The sequence below is a fragment of the Tiliqua scincoides genome, chromosome 4, assembly GCF_035046505.1.
Source record: "Tiliqua scincoides isolate rTilSci1 chromosome 4, rTilSci1.hap2, whole genome shotgun sequence".
NCBI classification, from domain to species: domain Eukaryota; kingdom Metazoa; phylum Chordata; class Lepidosauria; order Squamata; family Scincidae; genus Tiliqua; species Tiliqua scincoides.
The window spans coordinates 7,727,238-7,748,737 of NC_089824.1; the positions used below are offsets into that span (position 1 = coordinate 7,727,238).

General features: G+C 45.9%; 1 protein-coding gene across 1 annotated transcript in view; it reads left to right on the forward strand.

Moving 5' to 3' along the window:
* COL22A1 (collagen type XXII alpha 1 chain) overlaps positions 1-21,500 on the forward strand; it is a 165,780-nt gene that overhangs the window by 104,938 nt on the left and 39,342 nt on the right. Inside the window, exons 23-33 of the mRNA XM_066625564.1 lie at positions 1,173-1,226; positions 6,186-6,230; positions 10,659-10,712; positions 12,477-12,530; positions 13,314-13,358; positions 13,727-13,789; positions 14,832-14,885; positions 16,212-16,253; positions 16,786-16,818; positions 19,844-19,897; positions 20,173-20,226. Coding sequence (XP_066481661.1) covers positions 1,173-1,226; positions 6,186-6,230; positions 10,659-10,712; positions 12,477-12,530; positions 13,314-13,358; positions 13,727-13,789; positions 14,832-14,885; positions 16,212-16,253; positions 16,786-16,818; positions 19,844-19,897; positions 20,173-20,226 — 552 coding nt within the window. The remainder of the gene's footprint in view (positions 1-1,172; positions 1,227-6,185; positions 6,231-10,658; positions 10,713-12,476; positions 12,531-13,313; positions 13,359-13,726; positions 13,790-14,831; positions 14,886-16,211; positions 16,254-16,785; positions 16,819-19,843; positions 19,898-20,172; positions 20,227-21,500) is intronic.

Sequence of the window (21,500 nt, forward strand, 5' to 3'; positions counted from 1 at the left end):
GGAAGCTGTTCTCACTAGAGAAATCTGCCCTCTTCATGTATGAATTAAAGTAATAACGCTGATCCCATTTCTGGTTACTTTGCCCCCTCTAGTGGCCAGATCCTGGCTTCTTTTGAAAATAACATTTCATACCCTGTAGTAGGAATTCTGTCCATGTTTTGTCTCACTTCCCCCTCCCCCAGATGTGTTAATATTCTTATAAGTTTTTCTACAATGGAAAAGCTTCAGATTCTGTGACCTTTCATATTTACCTATGGCTGTTGTTAGAGATTCCTTAAAAAAAAAAAAAAAAAAAAAGACAAGGTAGGCTGTTGTCAGACTAAATATTTGGTTGTCTAAGCTCCTATTCAGTGCTCTTACAAACTGACATTCTCCATAGTTCATGGTGGAATTCATAACAGGAATGTGATTTAAACGTGGTTTGAATTTGGAGTTTAAATGCCTGCAAATGCTTACCTCTTCACACTTTCTTGAGTAATATTTTCTGCTTGGATAGTGATTATTTCATCCCTATATTGGGCCTCCCTGCATTGGTATCACCATTTAGGGCTGACCACTGGCCTGCTGCTCTACCCATTCACCTGCACTTCTTGCTTTGTACCATTGCATTAAATAGCTGAGGTTCACATGAGCAACAGCCCCTGCACATGGCAAACTAGCCTGTCAGGGAGAAGAGGCTTTAGATCATCCAGTAGATCATTTTCTTGTGAGCCTACAGTGGGAAGTGGCACAGATCTTAGAATCTGCCTGTATTTTTTGTTGGTGCACTGAGTGTACATGGACCTTTTCATGGAATGGATGATTGAAGGTTGATGCTTCACACTGAAAAATGGAACTGAACAGAATAAAATGTGTTTGTGATTATTGTAACATGTGCCTACCTGTGCATTACCATTCCCTTTTCACAGAGAAAATGTTCTGCATTTGCTGTCTTAAGATTGCCAGCTCTTGCTCTGAGAGGCAGCTGCAATTCAAGAAAAAAATTCAGTTGGTAGAGCTTTTCCAAGCATGAAACAACAGTGATGGGAAAAGGTGTACTAGTTGAATGTCTTTCTTGACAGGTAGCCATTGAAGGATTTTTGCAACCAATAGGGTGAGAGGACAAATCTCTGCTGATGAGGTGGAAGGCCAATGGATGTTGACATAACTCTATTTTTCTATGTGTTCTCCAGGGATCCCCAGGACCTCCTGGAATCGCTGGGCCTCCTGGATCTGCTGGGCCTCCGGTAAGGATGTTTCTTGCTGAAGAACTTGATGCAAGCAATTTTGGAAAGTACCAGAATGCCCCATTAGTCAAAGGTGGCCTTAATATGAGACTGGAAATCTGGGCTGCCATTAAGGGTGGCCAAGCAGAAGTCAGGCAAACCTGAATCATGTTGCATAATTCACAGAGAAATTATTAGAATGAATGAGAGCTGCGCAAAAGCATGATGCTACTTTTGAAGAGCCGCCATACATTTCAATGGCAAATATGCATACAAACAGCCACACAGATTGTGCTGCATGTTTGTGTGTTTTGGGAGAAAGGTGTCATTTGGATGTTTCCACCAGAGGCAGAAAAATACTTTTGGCATGCCCTGAGTAGATAGCAATGTCGACATTGCCACAGTGTGGGATTCTACCCATAATTTACACACAATAAACAACTAACCATTTCTGGTTTGATGTCACACATCATCCAATTAGCCACCTATTGGAAACAAACCTTCTAATCAATATAGAGATTTGGAAATATAGGAATTGGAATAATGTGTGATGTACAAGTTAATCACTTATGTGGAAACAAAGAGAAGGAGGTGGGTTTCTTTAAAGTGCACAGCGGGAAGAACTGGATGTCATCTGAGGTGCAGGTAGCAAGCACCGCAATGATAATAGTCTAAAATTAACTGTCTAATTAATAGTCTAAATCTAAAAGAGAACAATGATAATAGTCTAAAATTGCTGGTTGTCATGGTAAACATCGTCGCCCTTCAAGAGACTAGGCTGCCAGATTCCGGATCTGTCAAGGAGAGAAATTTCTCATTTTTCTGGCAGGGAAAACCACCAAACGAAACCAGGGAACATGGCGTTGGCTTTGCGGTCAGAAATACCCTGCTGAAATCCATCATCCCACCTACTGTGGGAAGTGAAAGAATTTTGTCCCTGCAGCTCCAGTCATCAGCAGGACCTATCACTCTCATCAGTGCTTATGCACCGACTCTGTCATCTCCAGCAGAAGCCAAAGACAAATTCTATGATGACCTGGCCACCACTGTCAAGAAAATCCCTGTAAAAGAGCCATTGTTCATCCTCGGCGATTTCAATGCTAGAGTTGGTGCTGATAACAGTTCATGGCCCACTTGCTTAGGTCAGTTTGGCACTGGGAGGATGAACAAAAATGGCCAACGCCTGCTAGAGTTTTGCTGTCATCACGGTCTCTGTGTCAGCAACACATTCTTCAACACAAAGCCCCAACATAGAGTCTCTTGGAGACATCCAAGATCAAAGCACTGGCACCAGCTCGACCTGATCCTCACCAGACGCTCCAGCCTTCCCAGCATCAAGATCACACGCAGTTATCATGGTGCTGCCTGCGACACTGACCACTCCCTGGTGTGCAGCAGAGTGAAACTGCAAACAAAGCGACTGTATCACACGAAAAAGGAAGGAAGACCTCGCATTGATACCAGCAAGACCCGGGATCAGAGAAAAGTGGAGGAATTTGCACAAGCGCTTGAGGAATCTCTTCCAGGCCCGGCCGACGCAAACGCATCCAGCAGATGGGAACATTTCAAGAATACCGTTTACAACACCGCCTTGTCCATATTCGGCAAGAAGACCAACAAGGCGGCAGACTGGTTTGAAGCCCACTCTGAGGAGTTGACACCAGTCATTGAGGAAAAGAGGAGAGCTCAAGCAGCATACAAGGTCTGTCCCAGTGAGCGCAACCTGCAGGTCCTCCGAACTGCTCGCAGCAAAGTCCAACAGACTGCCAGGAGATGTGCTAACGACTACTGGCTCCAGCTCTGTTCCGAGATACAGATAGCAGCTGACACGGGCAACATCAAGGGGATGTATGATGGTATCAAGCAGGCCCTAGGTCCAACACAGAAGAAAATTGCCCCTCTGAAGTCTGCCACAGGCGAGGTCATCCAGGATCGGGCGCAGCAGATGGAACGCTGGGTGCAGCACTACTCTGAGCTATATTCCAGAGAAAATGTAGTCACCGAAGAAGCACTGAACAACATTGAGTGCCTGCCTGTGCTGGGAGAGCTTGACAGTGAACCAACCCTAGAAGAACTTCACGTGGCCCTGGACTCCCTTGCCTTTGGCAAGGCACCTGGAAAAGACAGCATCCCTGCTGAAGTCCTAAAATGCTGCAAAGAGATCATCGTCACTGAGCTGCATGAAATCCTCTGTCTCTGCTGGAGAGAAGGTGGAGTACCTCAAGACATGAGGGATGCAAACATCATCACGCTGTACAAGAACAAAGGTGACAGGGGTGACTGCAACAACTACCGCGGCATCTCTCTCCTTAGCGTTGTAGGAAAGCTGTTTGCCCGAGTTGTACTAAAGAGGCTCCAGGTACTTGCAGAGAGCGTCTATCCAGAATCGCAGTGTGGATTCCGAGCCAACAGGTCCACCACTGATATGGTATTCTCCCTTAGACAACTGCAGGAGAAATGCAGGGAACGACGACAGCCACTCTTTATAGCCTTCATAGATCTCACAAAGGCTTTCGACCTGGTCAGCAGAGACGGCCTCTTCAAGATTCTCCCCAAGATTGGATGTCCACCCAGGCTCCTCAGCATCATCAGATCCTTCCACAAGGACATGAAGGGCACTGTTGTCTTCGATGGCTCCACATCAGACCCTTTTGACATCCGAAGCGGAGTGAAGCAGGGCTGTGTTCTTGCACCAACCTTGTTTGGGATTTTCTTCGCTGTCCTGCTGAAGCAGGCCTTTGGAACTGCAACAGAAGGCATCTATCTCCGGACCAGATCAGACGGAAAGCTCTTCAACCTCTCCAGACTGAGAGCAAAATCCAAAGTCCAGCTGAAATGTCTGCGTGACTTCCTCTTTGCCGACGATGCAGCTGTCACTACCCACTCTGCCAAAGATCTCCAGCAGCTCATGGATCGTTTTAGCAAGGCCTGCCAAGATTTTGGACTGACAATCAGCCTGAAGAAAACACAGGTCATGGTTCAGGATGTGGACTCACCTCCCTGCATTACAATCTCTGAGCATGAACTGGAGGTTGTCCATGACTTTGTGTACCTTGGCTCAACGATCTCCGACACTCATTCTCTCGATGCCGAGCTAAACAGGCGCATCGGTAAAGCAGCTACCACGTTTTCCAGACTCACAAAGAGAGTCTGGTCCAACAAGAAGCTGACGGAACATACCAAGATCCAGGTCTACAGAGCTTGCGTCCTGAGTACACTTCTGTACTGCAGCGAGTCATGGACTCTTCGCCCACAACAGGAGAGGAAACTGAGCGCTTTCCACATGCGCTGCCTCCGACGCATCCTCGGCATCACCTGGCAGGACAAAGTTCCAAACAACACAGTCCTGGAACGTGCTGGAATCCCTAGCATGTATTCACTGCTGAAACAGAGACGCCTGCGTTGGCTTGGTCATGTCGTGAGAATGGATGATGGCCGGATCCCAAAGGATCTCCTCTATGGAGAACTCGTGCAAGGAAAGCGCCCTACAGGTAGACCACAGCTGCGATACAAGGACATCTGCAAGAGGGATCTGAAGGCCTTAGGGATGGACCTCAACAAGTGGGAAACCCTGGCCTCTGAGCGGCCCGCTTGGAGGCAGGCTGTGCAGCATGGCCTTTCCCAGTTTGAAGAGACACTTTGCCAACAGTCTGAGGCTAAGAGGCAAAGAAGGAAGGCCCATAGCCAGGGAGACAGACCAGGGACAGACTGCACTTGCTCCCGGTGTGGAAGGGATTGTCACTCCCGGATTGGCCTTTTCAGCCACACTAGACGCTGTGTCAGAACCACCTTTCAGAGCGCGATACCATAGTCTTTCGAGACTGAAGGTTGCCAATACATGGTAAACATTCCAAAATGTAGAAAAGAGTCAGTCTAGAAAAAAGCCGCCTGAGGTGGACATGATTGAAACATACAAAATCACGCAGGGGATGGACAGAGTGGATAGAGAGATGCTCTTTTCCCGCCTGCATAACACCACAACCAGGGCACATCCATGAAAGTTGAGTGTTGGGAGAGTTAGGACAGATAGAAGAAAATATTTCTTTACCTAGCGTGTAATTAGTTTGTGGAACTCTTTGCGACAGGAAGTAGTGATGGCATCTTGCCTGGATGCCTTTAAGAGGGGATTGGACAAATTTCTGGAGGAAAAGTTCATTACGGGTTACAAGTCATAGTAGGTAAGTGCAAGTTCTTGATTTTAGAGCAGGGGTGTCCAAACGTTTTGGCAGGAGGGCCACATAATTTCTGACTCTGTCAGAAAAAAAAGAATTAATTTACATTTCAAATTTACATAAATTTACATAAATGAATTTATTAGAGATGGAACTTATGTGAATGAATGAAGGTCTTGCAATAGGTCAAGGGCTATAAAAGGTCTTGGACAAAGCAAGGCCAGCCTTGCAGATGTGAAACAGCAAGCAGTGGAGGAAGCCTTCATCCCACAGCTCATGCAAGAAGTTGAACAGCCACACTTACACTGAGAGCAGTTGTGTCGGGCCAGCGCAGGCTCCAGCAAGTCTCTGGAGGGCCAAAAACTCATTGGAGACTGGGGGCTCCCCATGGGCCAGATTGGGAGTCCCTGAGGGCTGCAAGTGGCCCCAGGGCCGGGGTTTGGGCATCCCTGTTTTAGAGGCAGGCTGCCTCTGATTGCTAGATGCAGAGGAGTGCACCGGGACGCAGATTGTGTCTGTTGTCTTGTGTGCTCCCTGGGGCATTTGGTGGGCCACTGTGAGAAGCTGTGAGAGGGGCATTTGGTAGTCCACAGGAAGCTGGACTAGATGGGCCTTTGGCCTGATCCAGCAGGGCTCTTCTTATGTTCTTACGTAGGGAAGTATCTTGGATTAAGATAAATTGAATTGCCGCCAAGCAGAGAGCTTTTTTAGTATGAATGTCTGCTGGGTCTACAAAACAAAACAAAACAAACAAACAAAAAAAAAACACCTCCCTGAGCCTAATTCTGTTTCTTGGCTTTTGTTATAGGGTCCGCCTGGTGAACTTGGCAGAAATGGACAACCCGGCCCACCTGTAAGTGAATGCTTTTCCTTTGCATCTTGAAGCTCTCAAAAGTTCTGAAATGCCCTTTCAGCTCAGCTCGAGGGCATCCTCCCCCAGACCATTGAATTCAAGCACAACTTAACCAGAGTTAAGGATAAAGGATATAAAGGATGCTTCTATATGGAGCGATGGGCATTACGCCCCTTCACTTGAGCTGAAATCTGAAAGCAGCTGCAGAGGTCAAAGTTTGTGGGGTCTCGGGAATGTTTCCAGCACCGCAGATTCCCAACACCTGTCCAGTGCTGGTAGTGAGCAGATGATGCCTATAGCAGCACAGCCTGACTGCTAACCTTCATCCATGCCTGTTCTGCGTACTGAGTGGGGGATGTGTAGAACCTCCCTGAGGAATTTGCGAAGACTGCATAGTGAAATAGCATTTTTGGTTCCCTTCAAACTCATTGAATGTTTCACCTAAGCAGGAATCTGAACGTTCATTTCACAGTTAGGCTTGAATTCAGTGTGGATTCCGCTAGCTTAGCATTCCTTACTAACAGCAGAATTCAGCCCCCCCCCCCCCCAATCTTTGTTAAATGCACTGGGTGTCCTGCAAACCTGGACAAGTCAGGTCCTTTTGTGTAGCATGGCTGCCATCTAGTGACCATTTTGGAGTTTGCTCAGTGGAAGAAAAAACTACATCATGGATGTGTAGCCTTATCTTATTCCTGTTTACTCAGAAGTAAATCCCGCACAGTTCAATGGGGCATAGTAACCTGTGCTTATTATTATTGTCTTGAGATTATTTATAGTACCATGTCATAGTTATTTTCCCTGCTGTAGCTTTTCATATTGTTTGGTTTTATTGGGGATTTCTTGTCTTTAATGCAGTGGCTCCCAAACTTTTTAACACTGTGACTCACCTCGTCCTCCACAATGGGTTGCAATGCGATGCTCCCTGTAGTACCTCAATGCCTTGAAATTCCCCAAAGGTCACACTGGACCCACGACCAACTCCATTGGCCTCAGCAGGCCCCAGAATGGCCTGCGTGAGCAACCTAAAGCAACTTCCATTCAAACTAGAATTTGTGTCCACAAAGTAGACATTGCTTCAAGTTGCTAATGATTTAAGTAACTTTCTCTTACCTGCGAAGGGGAGATGGCAATGTGTGAGTCCAAGGCTCTTGCCAGCTTCATAACGATTCATAACAATAGGCCATGGTTTAAAGGCGAAAGAAAAGACATGCAAAAGGCAGAACCAGAAGGTGTTGCATATTGCCCAGTTCTGCATCTTAGATGGCTCTTCTCTTGCTGTTAATGGTTCATCCCCACCTCCCCCCCCCCCCGTCAAAGAAGAAAAGGCCACTTGTGAAGTAGGACCTAGAAAATAGCTGAGAAATTTGTGTGAGGTTCTCAGATTAGACCTGCCCTCAAGGCGCCACAGGGCAAAGGACCGCGATGGCACCCCCACACAAAGCCGCCCCCCCCCCACTCACCTGCAGCGCAACGAAGCCTTGTGCGGCTCCAGGACCGACTAGAGAAACCTTCTGAGGCTTCCTCACAGTCTTAAACTGTACTTCTGATACAGTTTCCGACTGTGTCAGGAGCCTCAGAAGGCTCCCCATGTGGTCCTAGAGGTGTGCGCTCAGGGCATTTGCCCTGTTTGCTTAATGGTAGGTCTGGTGCTGCCCCAGAGACTGCTGCCTGGTTTATAAATGACAAGGGGTGTGTGCCCAATTCTATCCAACTTTCCAGCGCCGGGGCAGCCACAATGCAGCACCAAAGTAAGGGAACAAACATTCCTGTGCCTTGAGGAGGCTTCCATGACTGTCACCCCACTACAGGATATAGCGCACTCCCCCCCTCCCGTTGATATGGTTGCATCAGCCCCGGGGAGTTGGATAGGATTCGGCCCTGTGTCTATAATGGTGTATGGGTGGCAGTGCACCCCCCAAAGTAGCAGTTTTTTAAATCCATGATGCACATGGCCTCGTCTGCCCTGTCAGTATCACAAACCACCAAAAATTAGGTCATGTGGTCATGACCCAAAGGTGCATACCCAAAGTCTCATTCACGCCTCCTAGCCCGCACCACCTGCCACAAGGAGGGGTCTGCCTAGCGCTTGACCCCCCTGCTCTCAACCAGGGGGAGAAGCACCTTAAGGCTGTCCTGCAGGTCCCTAAGAAAGATGTCTGCACCTTCCTCGGACAAATGAACACCATCGCCCCTGTACAAGTAAGGTAGCGAGAACACTATTGCAGGATGCATTACCACCCTGCCACCAGCGCGGGACACAAAGTGGCCAATGCCCTTGGTGATTTTCCTGCGCATCCTTTCAACCTTAGCACAGCAGAAGGCCCCCCGCCATATACGACGTTGCAAGAGATCCGACCAGACCAGAGTACTACCAGGCAGCCAACCCATAAGAGTGGTGATGTTCTCGCAGGCTCTGTTCATCAGAGTCAGGCCGGACATCCTGCATAGGTCATTCTCGCCCAGGTGGAGCACCAAAACATCCGGTGGGGGGTTCCTTTCTGGGCAACATCAGGATCCTACCAGATGAGGATCCTCCCAATGCTGGAGACAGGGGCTTCTCCCCCATTTTTAACATTCCTCCCCACTTCTCCAAGTGGTGATAAGCCCTGCCTTTTGGAGGAGGGGGCTCTGCAGACTGGCAGAGGTGTTCCTGTCTTGTTTGCCTTGTCTGCCTCTATCTGAATGAAGGTCTTTCAGAAGGATGCTTGGAAAGAGCCAAAGAGGTCCAGGGACAGTTGGAAGGAACTGCCGCATAAAACGGTGCTTCAGAGGTGGCAGCGAGTGACAATGGATGGAGTCAGAGGATGCAGCAGAAGCAGGGTCATGAATGCGACCAGAAAGAGCCCTGAGGCCACTTGCTTCCCCCTCCCCTCATGTGCCAGCTAAGGTGAAGGTAGCAGCCTGAATTGTTCAACCAAGCTACAGATCTTTGTCTGAACCCAGAAAGGAAAGGTCCAGCAGTTCTCCATGAAGCCTTGAAGTATCTGCCCCAGCAAGAATGACACACCTGCATTCACAAATACACTCCCCTCTCTCTCAGTGATGGGAACTTGGTCTCAAAAGCAGAGCAAACCATCCAGCCTCTGGTTCTCTCAGGAAACCTCTGCCCAACTGACTGTTAGGCTCACAGTTGGTGATGTCACTGAGAGTGATGTCACAAAGAGAACACCTCCTAGCAAAGACAAGCAGAGCAAGAAAAGCCCTTTCTGGGGCTGACCAGTGACCCTGCTTCGCCAGCATCTTGCTGCTTCTGTCAGATGCCTCCAGGAACCTCACAAGTGGAGCCTGAAGGTTCCCTCCAGTAACTGGTGCTTTAAACCAATTGGATCAATTGGTCCCCATGTCTGAGGAGGCCCCACTCTAGGATAATCTACTCTAGTCTTGTGAAATACACACCACACAAAAGACGTTTTGATTTTTTTTTTAATTAACAAAAAATAAAATTAACATTTTTGCTAAATCATTTCACAGTCACTAAAACAAGTGGTTTTGTAGCAATGTACTTTTCAATGTGGCTTTCCATGTGGCTGCCTCCTCCATTCCCCCTTTGAAATAAAGGGGGAAGGGAGAAGGCAGCCCAAGCCACAATGGAGCCTTCCATGCCACTTGTAAGTGGTGCAGAGGGCTTCATTTGTGTGCATTGGGGCCATTGGAAGTGGCATCCATGACAGGTGAGTGCCACTTCCAGGAGGCGGGTGGTGCTCTCTTCCTGGGTGGTGCTTCCATTGGGCCCAAAGTGCTCCAATGGAGCCCTGTGCTCCTTCAGCCATTGTCAGTGTGGTTCTTTGTGTATCAGGGGAGGGGCAGGTTGCAGCGGCACACCCCAGTGAAGTCCCTGGGGAATTTGCCCCATTTTCCCCGCTCTAGGTACGCCACTGCATTACTCCATTCCCTTTCTCAGTGTGCACCCCCGTTGACATTAAACACCTCAAGTACTGTAGTCTCTCTCATTTACACACACACACACATGCACAGGTAATTTGTCCTGTAATATCAACAATAAATCATTAATTATACTGTGCAGGTATGCATTGCTCCATTTGCAGCAATTTTCAACCTCTTTCAACTCATGGCACACTGACAAGATGCATGTTGTATAGACTGTGTGGGTGAGTGTGTAGAGTGTGATTGTTGGAATTGTAGTATATATTTATGCTTGTATCTCAAAGGTGCATAAATTTTGCTGTGCTGTAGCACAATGACAATAAAGTTACTGCTACTAAGATGCTGAAATGGTCAGGGCACACCATTGGGTTATTGTCAATTGATAAGGCACACCATACTGCTGATGGGGGGGCACACATCCCCCAATGGCCCTACAAACAAAAAACCTTCCCTCAAACTTCCACCGCACATATGTGAACTATTTGCGGTAATCCAATGTGCCACAACACACTGTTTGAAAATAACTATTTTTCTTTTGCTTAGGGTTTACCTGGCAAATCTGGCCTAGATGGTTTACCAGGACTTCCAGGAGCAAAAGTAAGTGTTGTGTCATTTCAGCAAAATACTGTCAATCTCATCATTCTTTAGGATAATATGCAAGTCAAGTCAGTAGTTCCTTCTTCTCCACAACCTGGTCAGAGTAGGGTGGATAATGAATGTTGATTCTATTTTTGCCCATAGTAAACAGACACTAACAACACAACCCTAAGAATGTCTACAGAGAAGTAAGTCTCATTTATGTCAGTGGGACTTACTCCCAGGTAAGTGTTTATAGGTTGAGCCTTAACAATCTTTGACCTAAGGCCACACAGTGCAGTAGCATAGTGTAGTGGGAGAGAGGAAAGGGGAGAGCAATAGTAGTTGGGGGGAAAGTGAGCCACCCCCATAGCATTCCATGGATTTGCCTCACTCTCTACATGGGGGGGGTGCACTGCACTTACCACCCGAGTTCTTGGAGTGGTCAGCAGAGTGAAAATGGGCCCTCCCACCTACCCCTTTGTTTGTTTGGCTACAAATTGGAGTCATTCTGGGTGCAGAAAGGTGACAACCTGACATAAAGGGATGTTGGAATAATGTGGGGGTGACGTCTGGCATCTTTGGGTCACCCTGCCCCTAGTGCCACCAGGCTAAGCTAGCTGCTGATGCAATGAACAATGGTTAAGCTAGAATTTAAGCCCCACTTTCTCCTATCAAAACCCATAAATTTGGCAACTGATTCTCACTGATGTCTTCCTTCCAGCTGTGTTTTCATTGCGGGGGAGGAAGCTAATCATGAAGAACCTTTTTGGAAATCCTCCAGGGAAAGCATATTAATAATGGAGCTCTGTCCGTTGGTTTAATCATCCTCTTCAGTAATGTATGTTGAAATCCCAGGGTATTCTAGGAGAGCAGCATGTGAGACCTCCACAATTAATCATCCAGCAGTAGCCAAGATGAAGATGTACAGGGTGGGTGCAGAGAGATGAGAAAGGTTGAAATAACTGAGACTTTTGGAAACCTTGGAGACTTATAGACAAAGGGCACTGAAGGGCTCTTGTGTAAAAAGTAGGTGCCTAGAAGCACTTCAGCTGCCTTCACACAGCCATGATTCTTCATGTACAACATATTGAGAATTAGATAATTGATTTTTATTTAGCACTCATTTTTCTAGCCCTAATGAGGGAACAGAGGGGAAAAGTCCTTGGAATAAATGAGCAGTTTGGTTTCTGCTACTAAAGACTTCCAAGCCAAGAAGGGAGCTAAACATGATTTCTACCAGTCATTGTTTTCTTAGCATGAAACTAGATATAGTCATAACAAGCACATGTTCCCAAGCCTTCAGTTCCCAAGAAACTCACAATGGGCAAACTTCCCAGGTCTCCCATTGATTGACCAGGAAATATACTCTGACATTTCCTCCAAAGTGAAGAAATAGCAAGACCCAGTTTTAAGCCCATCCACATCCAGTTCCCAGCCCTCCCAGCCCTCAAACGGAGAAGTGTGGAGCCAGGAATCAGCCCCAATGCTGATAAAAACTGTGAACTGCCACAGTCTGTCCCCTGGACTCATTTCCTGTTTTGAGCCTTTGGTGTGTGGAAAGCGTTTAAAATGAGGGAGGGGAGGGGCAATTTGTAGGGCAGAATCAATGAGGAGAGAGAGTCAAGCATCCTTCCCACCTGCCCACAGTACCCCTCTCAATATGCACATTACTGCTTCAGGTTGGGATCATGCTCTTTCGCAACATTTATTTTTGCTGTTTGTTAACAATTCTTCAATGTAAACAGTGTTTTGTTTGCTCACCTTTGCTTGTGTTCCTTACAGGGACAACAAGGTGAAAGGGGAGATGAAGGGCTTCCTGGAAAAACTGGTCCCAAGGTAAATTTTGCATTTTATGGGCTGCAACAATGGGGGGTTGTGAGGGCAGCTCCCCTTAGATTTGCATGTTACAACTCAAGACAGTGATGCTGCATCCCAGGGCTTGCTTGCTTGCAGCTCCTGCTGCTTCTGACATGGGTGGAAAGAAGGAAAGAATGAGTCAAGGCTGAGAATTTCTCATTATAAAAAAAAAATTCTAAAATGAATCGGAAGCCAATAAATAACAACAACAGTATTTATATACCACTTTCAATGAAAAGTTAACAAAGCAGTTTACAGAGAAATCATTCGCAAAAGGAACAGGGATGGGCAAGGCCAGACCATGTCCTCCCAGCACTTGAAGCTGTGTGGAACTCTGTCCCTCCCACTTCCTGAATTGGAAAAGGAAGAGAGGACAGCATGGAGACACTCTAGCCAACCACTCCTCTGCTCCTCTTCCTTTTCTGATCCAAGGAATTAGAGGAGGAAGAAGAACAGCAAAGGCTACTGGACAGCAGGAGGTGGGCATCCCCTGCCAATTTGCTGCCTGAGGTGATTTGCCCTGTTTGGACTCATGAAGAAACAAATAAAAGTGGAGTCCTTTAAATGAATGGAGCTCAAAAAGACAAAACCTTTAGGGAAATGTCTACAGCAAGTTGTTTTTGCCCAGAGAATGGCAGAAACTGAGAGCAGCACCCAGTTCTCCCCTCTCTTCTCCTCACTTGGAATTGCAGTCTAGAAATATGAGAAGAAAAAAATGGGCTGCCCCATGGTAAGGCTCTTGCTTTGCATTTATATTTCCAGGGTGACCCAGGGGAGCCTGGCCTTCCTGGTATCACGGGCGAGAGGGTGAGTAAACAGGTTTGTCCATACAAAATGACTTCAAAAGAGGACAGCAAGAAGGTTATGTGAAAAAAAGCTGCAGATCTCATGCAGGGTCCACCCTTGATGCTCTGGCTTTTCAAGGTGAAACCTACACCAGGAAATGGATTCATCTGGGTTGTTTTTGTGAAGTGCCTTGAAGACGTTAGCAATTCAGCCCCAAGGGGTCTGTAGTGTCTCCCAGAACACTGCTGAGAAATATGTTTCAGAGTTTTCCCTGGGGGCTAACAGAAAAAAGTATGATGAACAGTATCTGTAGTGAATGTTTAAAGGGGAGACTTGATGGAAGCCACCTTTATTCTTGAACCTGTTCTGCTTTTGTTTGCCTGTCTTAGGGAGAGGCTGGTCTTTCAGGCCCACCTGGTTTACCAGGACTGAGAGGGGAGAAGGGAGATCAGGTGAGTATTTTTTTAGTTTGGCTGGAACTTTTGCAAAACCTTGATCAGAAGGTGCCTTCTATTTGAAAGAACATACCAAGTAGGACTAACTTTGGCCTTCCTCTCAAATAGGGTTGCCAAGTTGCAAGCCAGACAACATCAGTGTACCTTTAAAGCTCCCAATGTGATAGCTTCCCAGTGTGGGCAGCTATATCTTTCTTCCCTGGCCATGTAATCATTTCCTTTCCAACTTGTTGACTGGATCCCTGAACCTTTGATCAATTTCAGCAAGGCAAGGGGAGAAAGAGACAGGGCCAAGGACAGAATGGGCAGGAGGAACCACAGCTGCATCAGGAGTTACAGTGATCCCCTGAGTAGTGCTGAGAAAGACCATGTTCATCTCTATGCACTGCACTTCTCCCTACCCTCTGCCACATCAACATACACACAACATACTATATCTGGCATCCTTTTCACCACTGACCAGCAATGTGAGTTTGAGATCCATATAACAAGCCCTTCACCTAGCTGGGGGTCTGTCTGTTCACTGACAGCCCTCACACTAGTTTACCTGCTGGGGAAGGGCATGTGGAAGGGAGGGAGCATCTGGGATCACAGTGCTTCTTTCTCCCTTTCAGTACACCCCCACATGCTCAAGTCCTCTTTCAGCTGGCACCTTGACTAAGAAGGCTGCAGAGACAGGGAAGCCAATTATCCTTTAGGTTCCAGAAGTGGGCAGGTTTGTTTAATCAAATCAAAGGAAAATGGTTTACTGGGAATATAAATGCAACAAGGGAAAAACAGACAGTCAGAGTCTAGACTTGAGATCAAGAGGCAGCACCTCCCTGTAAACCAGAATGCAACTTGGCAGTATTAAAGGCCCTGTCGATTCTGTTTAATGCTTGCAAGCTATGGTCCTTTGATTTAACTAGCAACGCTCTTCTCAGAGACACAGGGAAGTTCAAATCCAGTACTATTGAACTTTTCTTGTGTGGAAGCCATGATTAGGTGGGCATGGTCCAGTATGATCAAATGAGTGCCTGGTGTGTCCTGTGTTTTCCAGGGTGAAAAGGGAAGAGCTGGATTTCCTGGCGTGAAAGGTGAACAAGGCGAGAAGGTGACTATCCTAACAACTGAAAAGATTCCATGGCCCATGGACACATAGGCGAATAGTCAGATGCTTACATATTTTCCATTTGATCTGATTTTTGATGTGTATCTCTCAGTGCCCCAGATGCACAAAGATGCTCATAATGTAAAATCACAGCCACTGCAAGGTGATAGGAACCTAGAACATGAACCCATGTAGAAAATCACACAACCATACACTATAAACAAAGACAAAATCAACAATAAAAAAACAGCAGTAATAAAATCCTGCTCAGATCTCAGTGTATGACAACATGTCTTGAAGCACAAAAGCTTTGACCAAAGGCCATCAGTGAATGAGCCTGGTGAGCTTCCCCGGGTGGGACTTCCAGAGGACATTAACATGGTAAAAACTGTATTTCCCTACATTCCAGAATGCACCAGACACCTAGAAAACACTGCGGGTCTACCAGTGATGTTCTCTACTGTCACTTGACAGCCTTGATGGGATATGTCACCCTGTGTCCATAATTTATTTATTCCTTCTTTTCTTCAGTGTTCAGTTCTTCATTCATCGAGTGAATTACATTCCATTTCCTAGAAGCACTTATCTGCTGATTTGCCTTCAACTTTCCTCTCCCCAATTACCACTCCCCTCCATCCTCCTTTAGACTGAAAATTTCTAGGAAAACCCTGAACTGCCCAGTAACTTCAGTATCTGCATCTTGCCATCTCTGGTTCACTGCTCCCTTTTGAAACTTGATGATCCCTTTCTGCAAGAGTGGCAATTTCTCCATCAAGTGAAATTTCCATTTTTATTTTGAGTATAGCGCACCCAGAGTTTTCTGCAGAGGTATCTGGTGTGCTCCCTGGGGCATTTGGTGGGCCGCTGTGAGATACAGGAAGCTGGACTAGATGGGCCTATGGCCTGATCCAGTGGGGCTGTTCTTATGTTCTTATGTTCTTATGTTCTTAGACTGTGATGCCTTAAAAACATTGTGTACACAAGTTTGGACAATTGAAGACTTGGTTGGTCACATCAGGGGACAGACATGGTCAGAAGGAAGGCAGATAATCTCCTGCTACTGTATAATCTGCAAAGAATTAGTGGAAATTGGAAGAAGTGGGTCTGCAGAGATGGTTCATTGTGTGTATTGTACTATCCAGCTCATACTTGTTTTTTTTTCTGTGTGATCCTCTGCTAACAAGCACAGGATTGTAAGAAGAAATCCAGTCAGTCTCTCTCTCTCGCTCTCTCTCTCTCTCTGGAGTATAAGAGGACAGCTCCCAGTTCCAAAGAACTGAAAATCTCAATCACTCAGATAATTCTCCCCCCACCTTATTATTTTTCTAGGGTGACGTTGGCCCAGCTGGTCCCCCAGGCTTGCCAGGAACAGTAAGTACCCTGAACAAAGAATGCTGTGGTGGTAACAGGCAGACCAATCCTGAGCTCCTGTAGCACGCAGCTTTGGCGGCACCGAAAATGTCTGCCGCTGGGTCCAGTGCACCATGGGCTACCTCAGGCGGCACCTCAGGAGGACTTTCATCCCCTTCTCCCGGATAAGGGAAATAACCCTGTAATGGGGCTATTCAATTCACCACCGACCAAAAGTTCGGCGGTGAGGTAAAGGCCGAGCCCCAGATGGATGGACAAGATCCAGTGGAGTTTAATTATTTACAGGCCATTTCTTTGGTTTTGAAAGTTCAGATGTTCTTTATGCCAATAAAGGTGGAATGAAAATGAATGAAAATGAAAGTTCAGATGTTCCATTTTTGTTTTCCTTTTTTTTCTTACTCTGTGCTATTCTTATGGACAAAAAAATAGAGAACAGAAATAATAACTATCAGTTTGTTACGGTTGTCATATAAGGATTATTTGGTGAGTATTTGCATGGCTGATCACAGTTTTTCCTTTCTTGCCTTTGCAGACTTCTATATTTACTCCACGTCCTAGCTCTCCTGTAAGTACCCAACCTGGTTCTTTTTCAGCCTCTTTCTCCTTGCTCTGATCATATAAAGCCACATTTTTCAAAAGCACTGACTCGTTCCATGGCAGTCACTAGGATTTGCTTCATTGTCGTCTGCTTAAGACCAGAGTCTGATATGGAACTGAAATCCTTTGCACAAGGGTGAAGCTTAAACTGGACTTGAGAGATGTTATAGCTCTAACCAAAGATCAAGCAAAGGCATTTGTTGACACAATGACATTACTTGGGTTTATATTACCGGTACCTCACGTAAGATGATACCAAATCCTGCTACTTGCAAGACAACTCAGAGCCACAGCAATAACCTTGCTTGTGTATTAGGGCTGTTCACAGGTTATACTATACCCAATGCAGGATGACTTTACCTGGATTGACAGGTCAACAATCCATGTGCACTGCACACCGATTGTAACTTCATTGAATGGAATGTGTGAATGAGATTTCAAGTATAGTCTGGTTTGTACCTTGTGTACACACATGAGTTACACAAGTTATGAGTTATGAGTTATGGCCTGCACAGGGTTGAATGGCAAGGGGCCATTGCTCCTTAGCTTCCTACACTGCACTATGATATGCAGGGGAAAGGAAAGGCAGCATTATTCTGGGGTGTGCTGCTTTTGTGACTACAAACTCTGAAACCTCAGGCCCCAATGCCAAGACTTGTCCTAATGAGCAAGCTGGGACTGTGTGTGCTTAGGCTTCAGAGATTCTTCAAGCACATATTGGAACAAAATTATACAAGATCCACCCTACTGAGGAAAGGCACTACAAAGACTCTGAATAGGCCTAGGCTGATCACCTCAGTCAGGAAAGCAGTCCCTTCTTCCGACACCAGCTCAAGATCTAATTTCAAGAACTGACCTAAGAGTCTAGGAGTCTGGGCTGAAGAATGTCAAGTACCAGGCCTGGTGATCTCTAGCCTGCTCCAGATATTCTACTGGATCAGTACCCCTACTGTGTTCCATGTGACACTATCCTTCCTCCTTGGAGAGACCTACCACCTGTACTTTTAGGGTAGTTGCTGGAATGAGTTGCAAAGTAGTGCAAGATTCTGTTGCTAGATCATCTCAACACTTGGTACATTTGGTGGGCCGCTGTGAGATACAGGAAGCTGGACTAGATGGGCCTATGGCCTGATCCAGTGGGGCTGTTCTTATGTTCTTATGTTAACACTGTGTGTGGAAGGAACCTTTTGTTTTGCACTGTGGTTGGCAAACCCAGTTGTGACGTTCTAGCCCTTTTTTAGGCAGTGAAGAGGTTCTATTATGAGTCTTTTCATCCCACCTGAAACTGCAGTTCAAACTGTACAAGCGAGCAACTAAAAGGAGAGAATATCAAACAAGCTTCCTTAAATTGGCAGCCTTTGTTTCCATGGTAGCAGTTGCTTGTTTTTACAATTATTCAATATTATCCTCCTTGTTCATTTAATTAACCTTTAACATTGCATTTTGGGCAATTTTATTTTTCAAGAAGAAGCAATCTTGAAATGGTTCTCTGGTCATTTTCTTATATGAACAATCCACATTAGTCACTAGAAGAGAGAAGTTCACTGTGACCCAGTCACAGTACCTTGTCCTCTTTCACCAAGCCACTAGATGGCAGCAGAGATTCTCTCTATGCAAGATGAAATCTGCAGTCTTAGAACTGAACACCTGAAATTTTCTCACACCATATATATATCCTCAGTCAGGTCATTAGTATGTCCAGCCCAGAATTATCTTTTCTGATGGGCAGTGGCTTTCCAAAGTCTCAAGCCAGGAACTGTGCTAGATCTACCACTGATCCTTTAATAGTTCCTACTGTGACATGTAATAGTAATTAATTTTCAAATCCAAATGAGTCAGGCCAAGCCTGAGGCTAAAAGAGGCACTAGTGGTTCTCAATAGCTGCTAGCTGTGTGTGTAGAAAAAACAGGTTTCTTAAAAGAATCCTGTCTCCACTAATTATGGGTGATTCAGAGACTTATTAGCCATGCCAGCACAGTTCATCTAGCTCTCTACAAATTCCTTGCAGAGTTGAACCTGCCAGCTGGATCTAAAAAGACGGGTTTTGCTGTTTACGTTGCTTGCCATAGTACATGAAAAACACAGCTCTGTGGAACAACAATCTGTTACTGAAGTTTACAGTACTGAATTTTTGAAATTTCTGCAAATGACAGTGCCATGGCAGCTCTATGCTGAGGGATGTTGAAGTGCTGTGATTTTTACTTGCCTGACTGTGCCATGCTTCTGGTTAGGTCATTTAAATCCCCCTTTGTTCATAGTGGGATGTCCCTTAGGTGTGCAAATACAGTGCAGACACTCTATGGTAGCACAAAAATGGTGGTGGGGGGTGTAGCTGTCTTCTAACAAACACATTAACAGTTGTCAAAGAGGTTTCACATGATGTCTCCCCTGGGAAGCAGTGAGTTAGGTGGGTTCAAAGCTGGTTGAACAACTGTTCTCAACAATTGCTAATATATGGTTCTATAACAACTGGGAGGGCGGAATTGAGGGGGGTGCCAGATCAGTAGAGGTAATAGTTCCACTCTGTTCTGTAGTAGTTAGATCTCACTTGGAGTACTGTATCCAATTTTGGAAACCATGTTTTTAGAAGGGCACTGATAGTTGTACCAGGTGCAGAGGGGAGCAACAAGTCCTACGTGGCACAATTAAAGGAACTTGATATGTTTAGCCTGGGCAAGTGGAGGCTAAGGAGAGATTTGAAAGACATAATCAAGTATCTCATATATGCTGCTTCCGAAGCAATCTTAAAATCTGCACTTATGTCACCTTGAAACTGTTGCGAGTTTCATGTTAATTTCATGCTGGGAATATCCAAAAACCTCAGAAGCCCAAATACCTGCTGCACTTCTGACTCTCTCCACCTGGCTGTGTTGTTTTTGTGTAAGCAAGAGGTGAATTTTGCAGACAAAAGAATTGACTTCCTCCGTCACCTATGTTGATGTGCTGTGCAGGAGCATGTGCCCGCTGTCCTAATTTATTCTTATTCTTACCAGGGAGAACAAGGACCAAAAGGTGAAAAAGGTGAACATGGAGAAAGAGGTGAACCCGTAAGCATACTATCACCATCTTCCTTTGCTTGCTGTATGTGCTGGGAAGCCTGGGGCAGATGGGGGGGGGGAGTTTGGTATGGAGCAGGCTCACTTTTCCAGTTTAAAAAAAAATCATCTCTGTCTTCAAAGTAGAAGAAGTGACATAGCCATTATTAAATTCTAACCCCAACCCCTTCCTTGGGGTTAAGGTAGAGTATTCATTGTCCCTGGAGACAACGCACAACATAACCAGGAACATTTATGGCTTTTATTATCTCCTCTCTTCTCAACAGGGAGCACGTGGCATCCCAGGTGAACAGGGACTACCTGGTCCTGAAGGGAAGCAGGTAAACTAACCAGGCTGGCATTGATTCATGGTTGGCAAAGCATAATTCTCCCTGCTGTCTTTTCATGGAAGACTTGGGTGTGAAGTGGAACTAGATATTGGTTGGAGGATTCAGGATGCTCTTAGAGTTCTGAACTGTGTTAGTAGGACTGATGGTTATGCTGGTTAAAAAATGCGAAGGAGGAGAGTGTGATGTAGGCTGGTGAAGGAACCTGTGTGGATTTCTCTGTAATGGTTAGTAAGTTGATAAGGAGAAATGCTTCCCACACATGGGACCTTTCATGGTAGTTCTAAATGTGTAGCCTTCATCACCTCTCCCTTTGCATCTCATGGTGACACATAACTAAATCATATACAGGTCCAACCTTGTTATACACAAATTTTTTATACACAGATTTGACTCAACACGAATGACCACTGCAAATGAGAAAGAAGGTGCTGATCCCAGGAAAAGGGGAAAACTGCATCCCTTTAAAATCACAGTTTAAAAAACTGCTTTTTACTATTGTAGAGAGACAGCCATGCAAGTGATTACAGGTATAACCCAATTATCCACAGATTTGTCTGTCTCAACGTGATGAGAAGTACCCTTTAAATCAGGGGTGTCCAAAGTTTTTGGCAGGAGAGCCACATCAGCTCTCTGACACTGTGTCGGGGGCCGGGGGGAAAAATTAATTTACATTTAAAATTTGAATAAATTTACATAGGTTTACATAAATGAATATATTATAGATGAACTTATATGAATGAATGAAGGTCTTACGATAGCTCAAGGCCTGTAAAAGGCCTTGCACAAAGCAAGGCTGGCCTTTCCTTTGCTACTTTCCTTTCCTACTGCATAATTTCCTTTGCTAATTTCCTTTCCTACTGCATCACAGATGCGAAACAGCAAGCAGTGGAGGGAGCCCTCATCCCACAGCTCACACGAGAGGTCGAACAGTCGCCCTCATGCTGAGATCAGTTGCGTTGGGCCAGAGCGGGCTCCAGCAAATCTCCAGAGGGCCAGAGGCTCATTGGAGACTGGGGACTCCCTGAGGGCCGCATTGAGAGGCCTCGAGGGCCGCAAGTGGCCCCAGGGCTGGGGTTTGGGCACCCCTGCTTTAAATTAAAGGAAAACAGTCCTTTTAACAATAGCCTGATTAATGCAAGAGAGGGCAGGCCACTGACAATCCATCAATCATTCTCTCTCCAGACACAAGGCAGACCCCTCCCTTCCCCCTGAGCACATGAACAAAGGCTAAATGGTAGTGATTATCATCTCCATTCTTTCCCCCT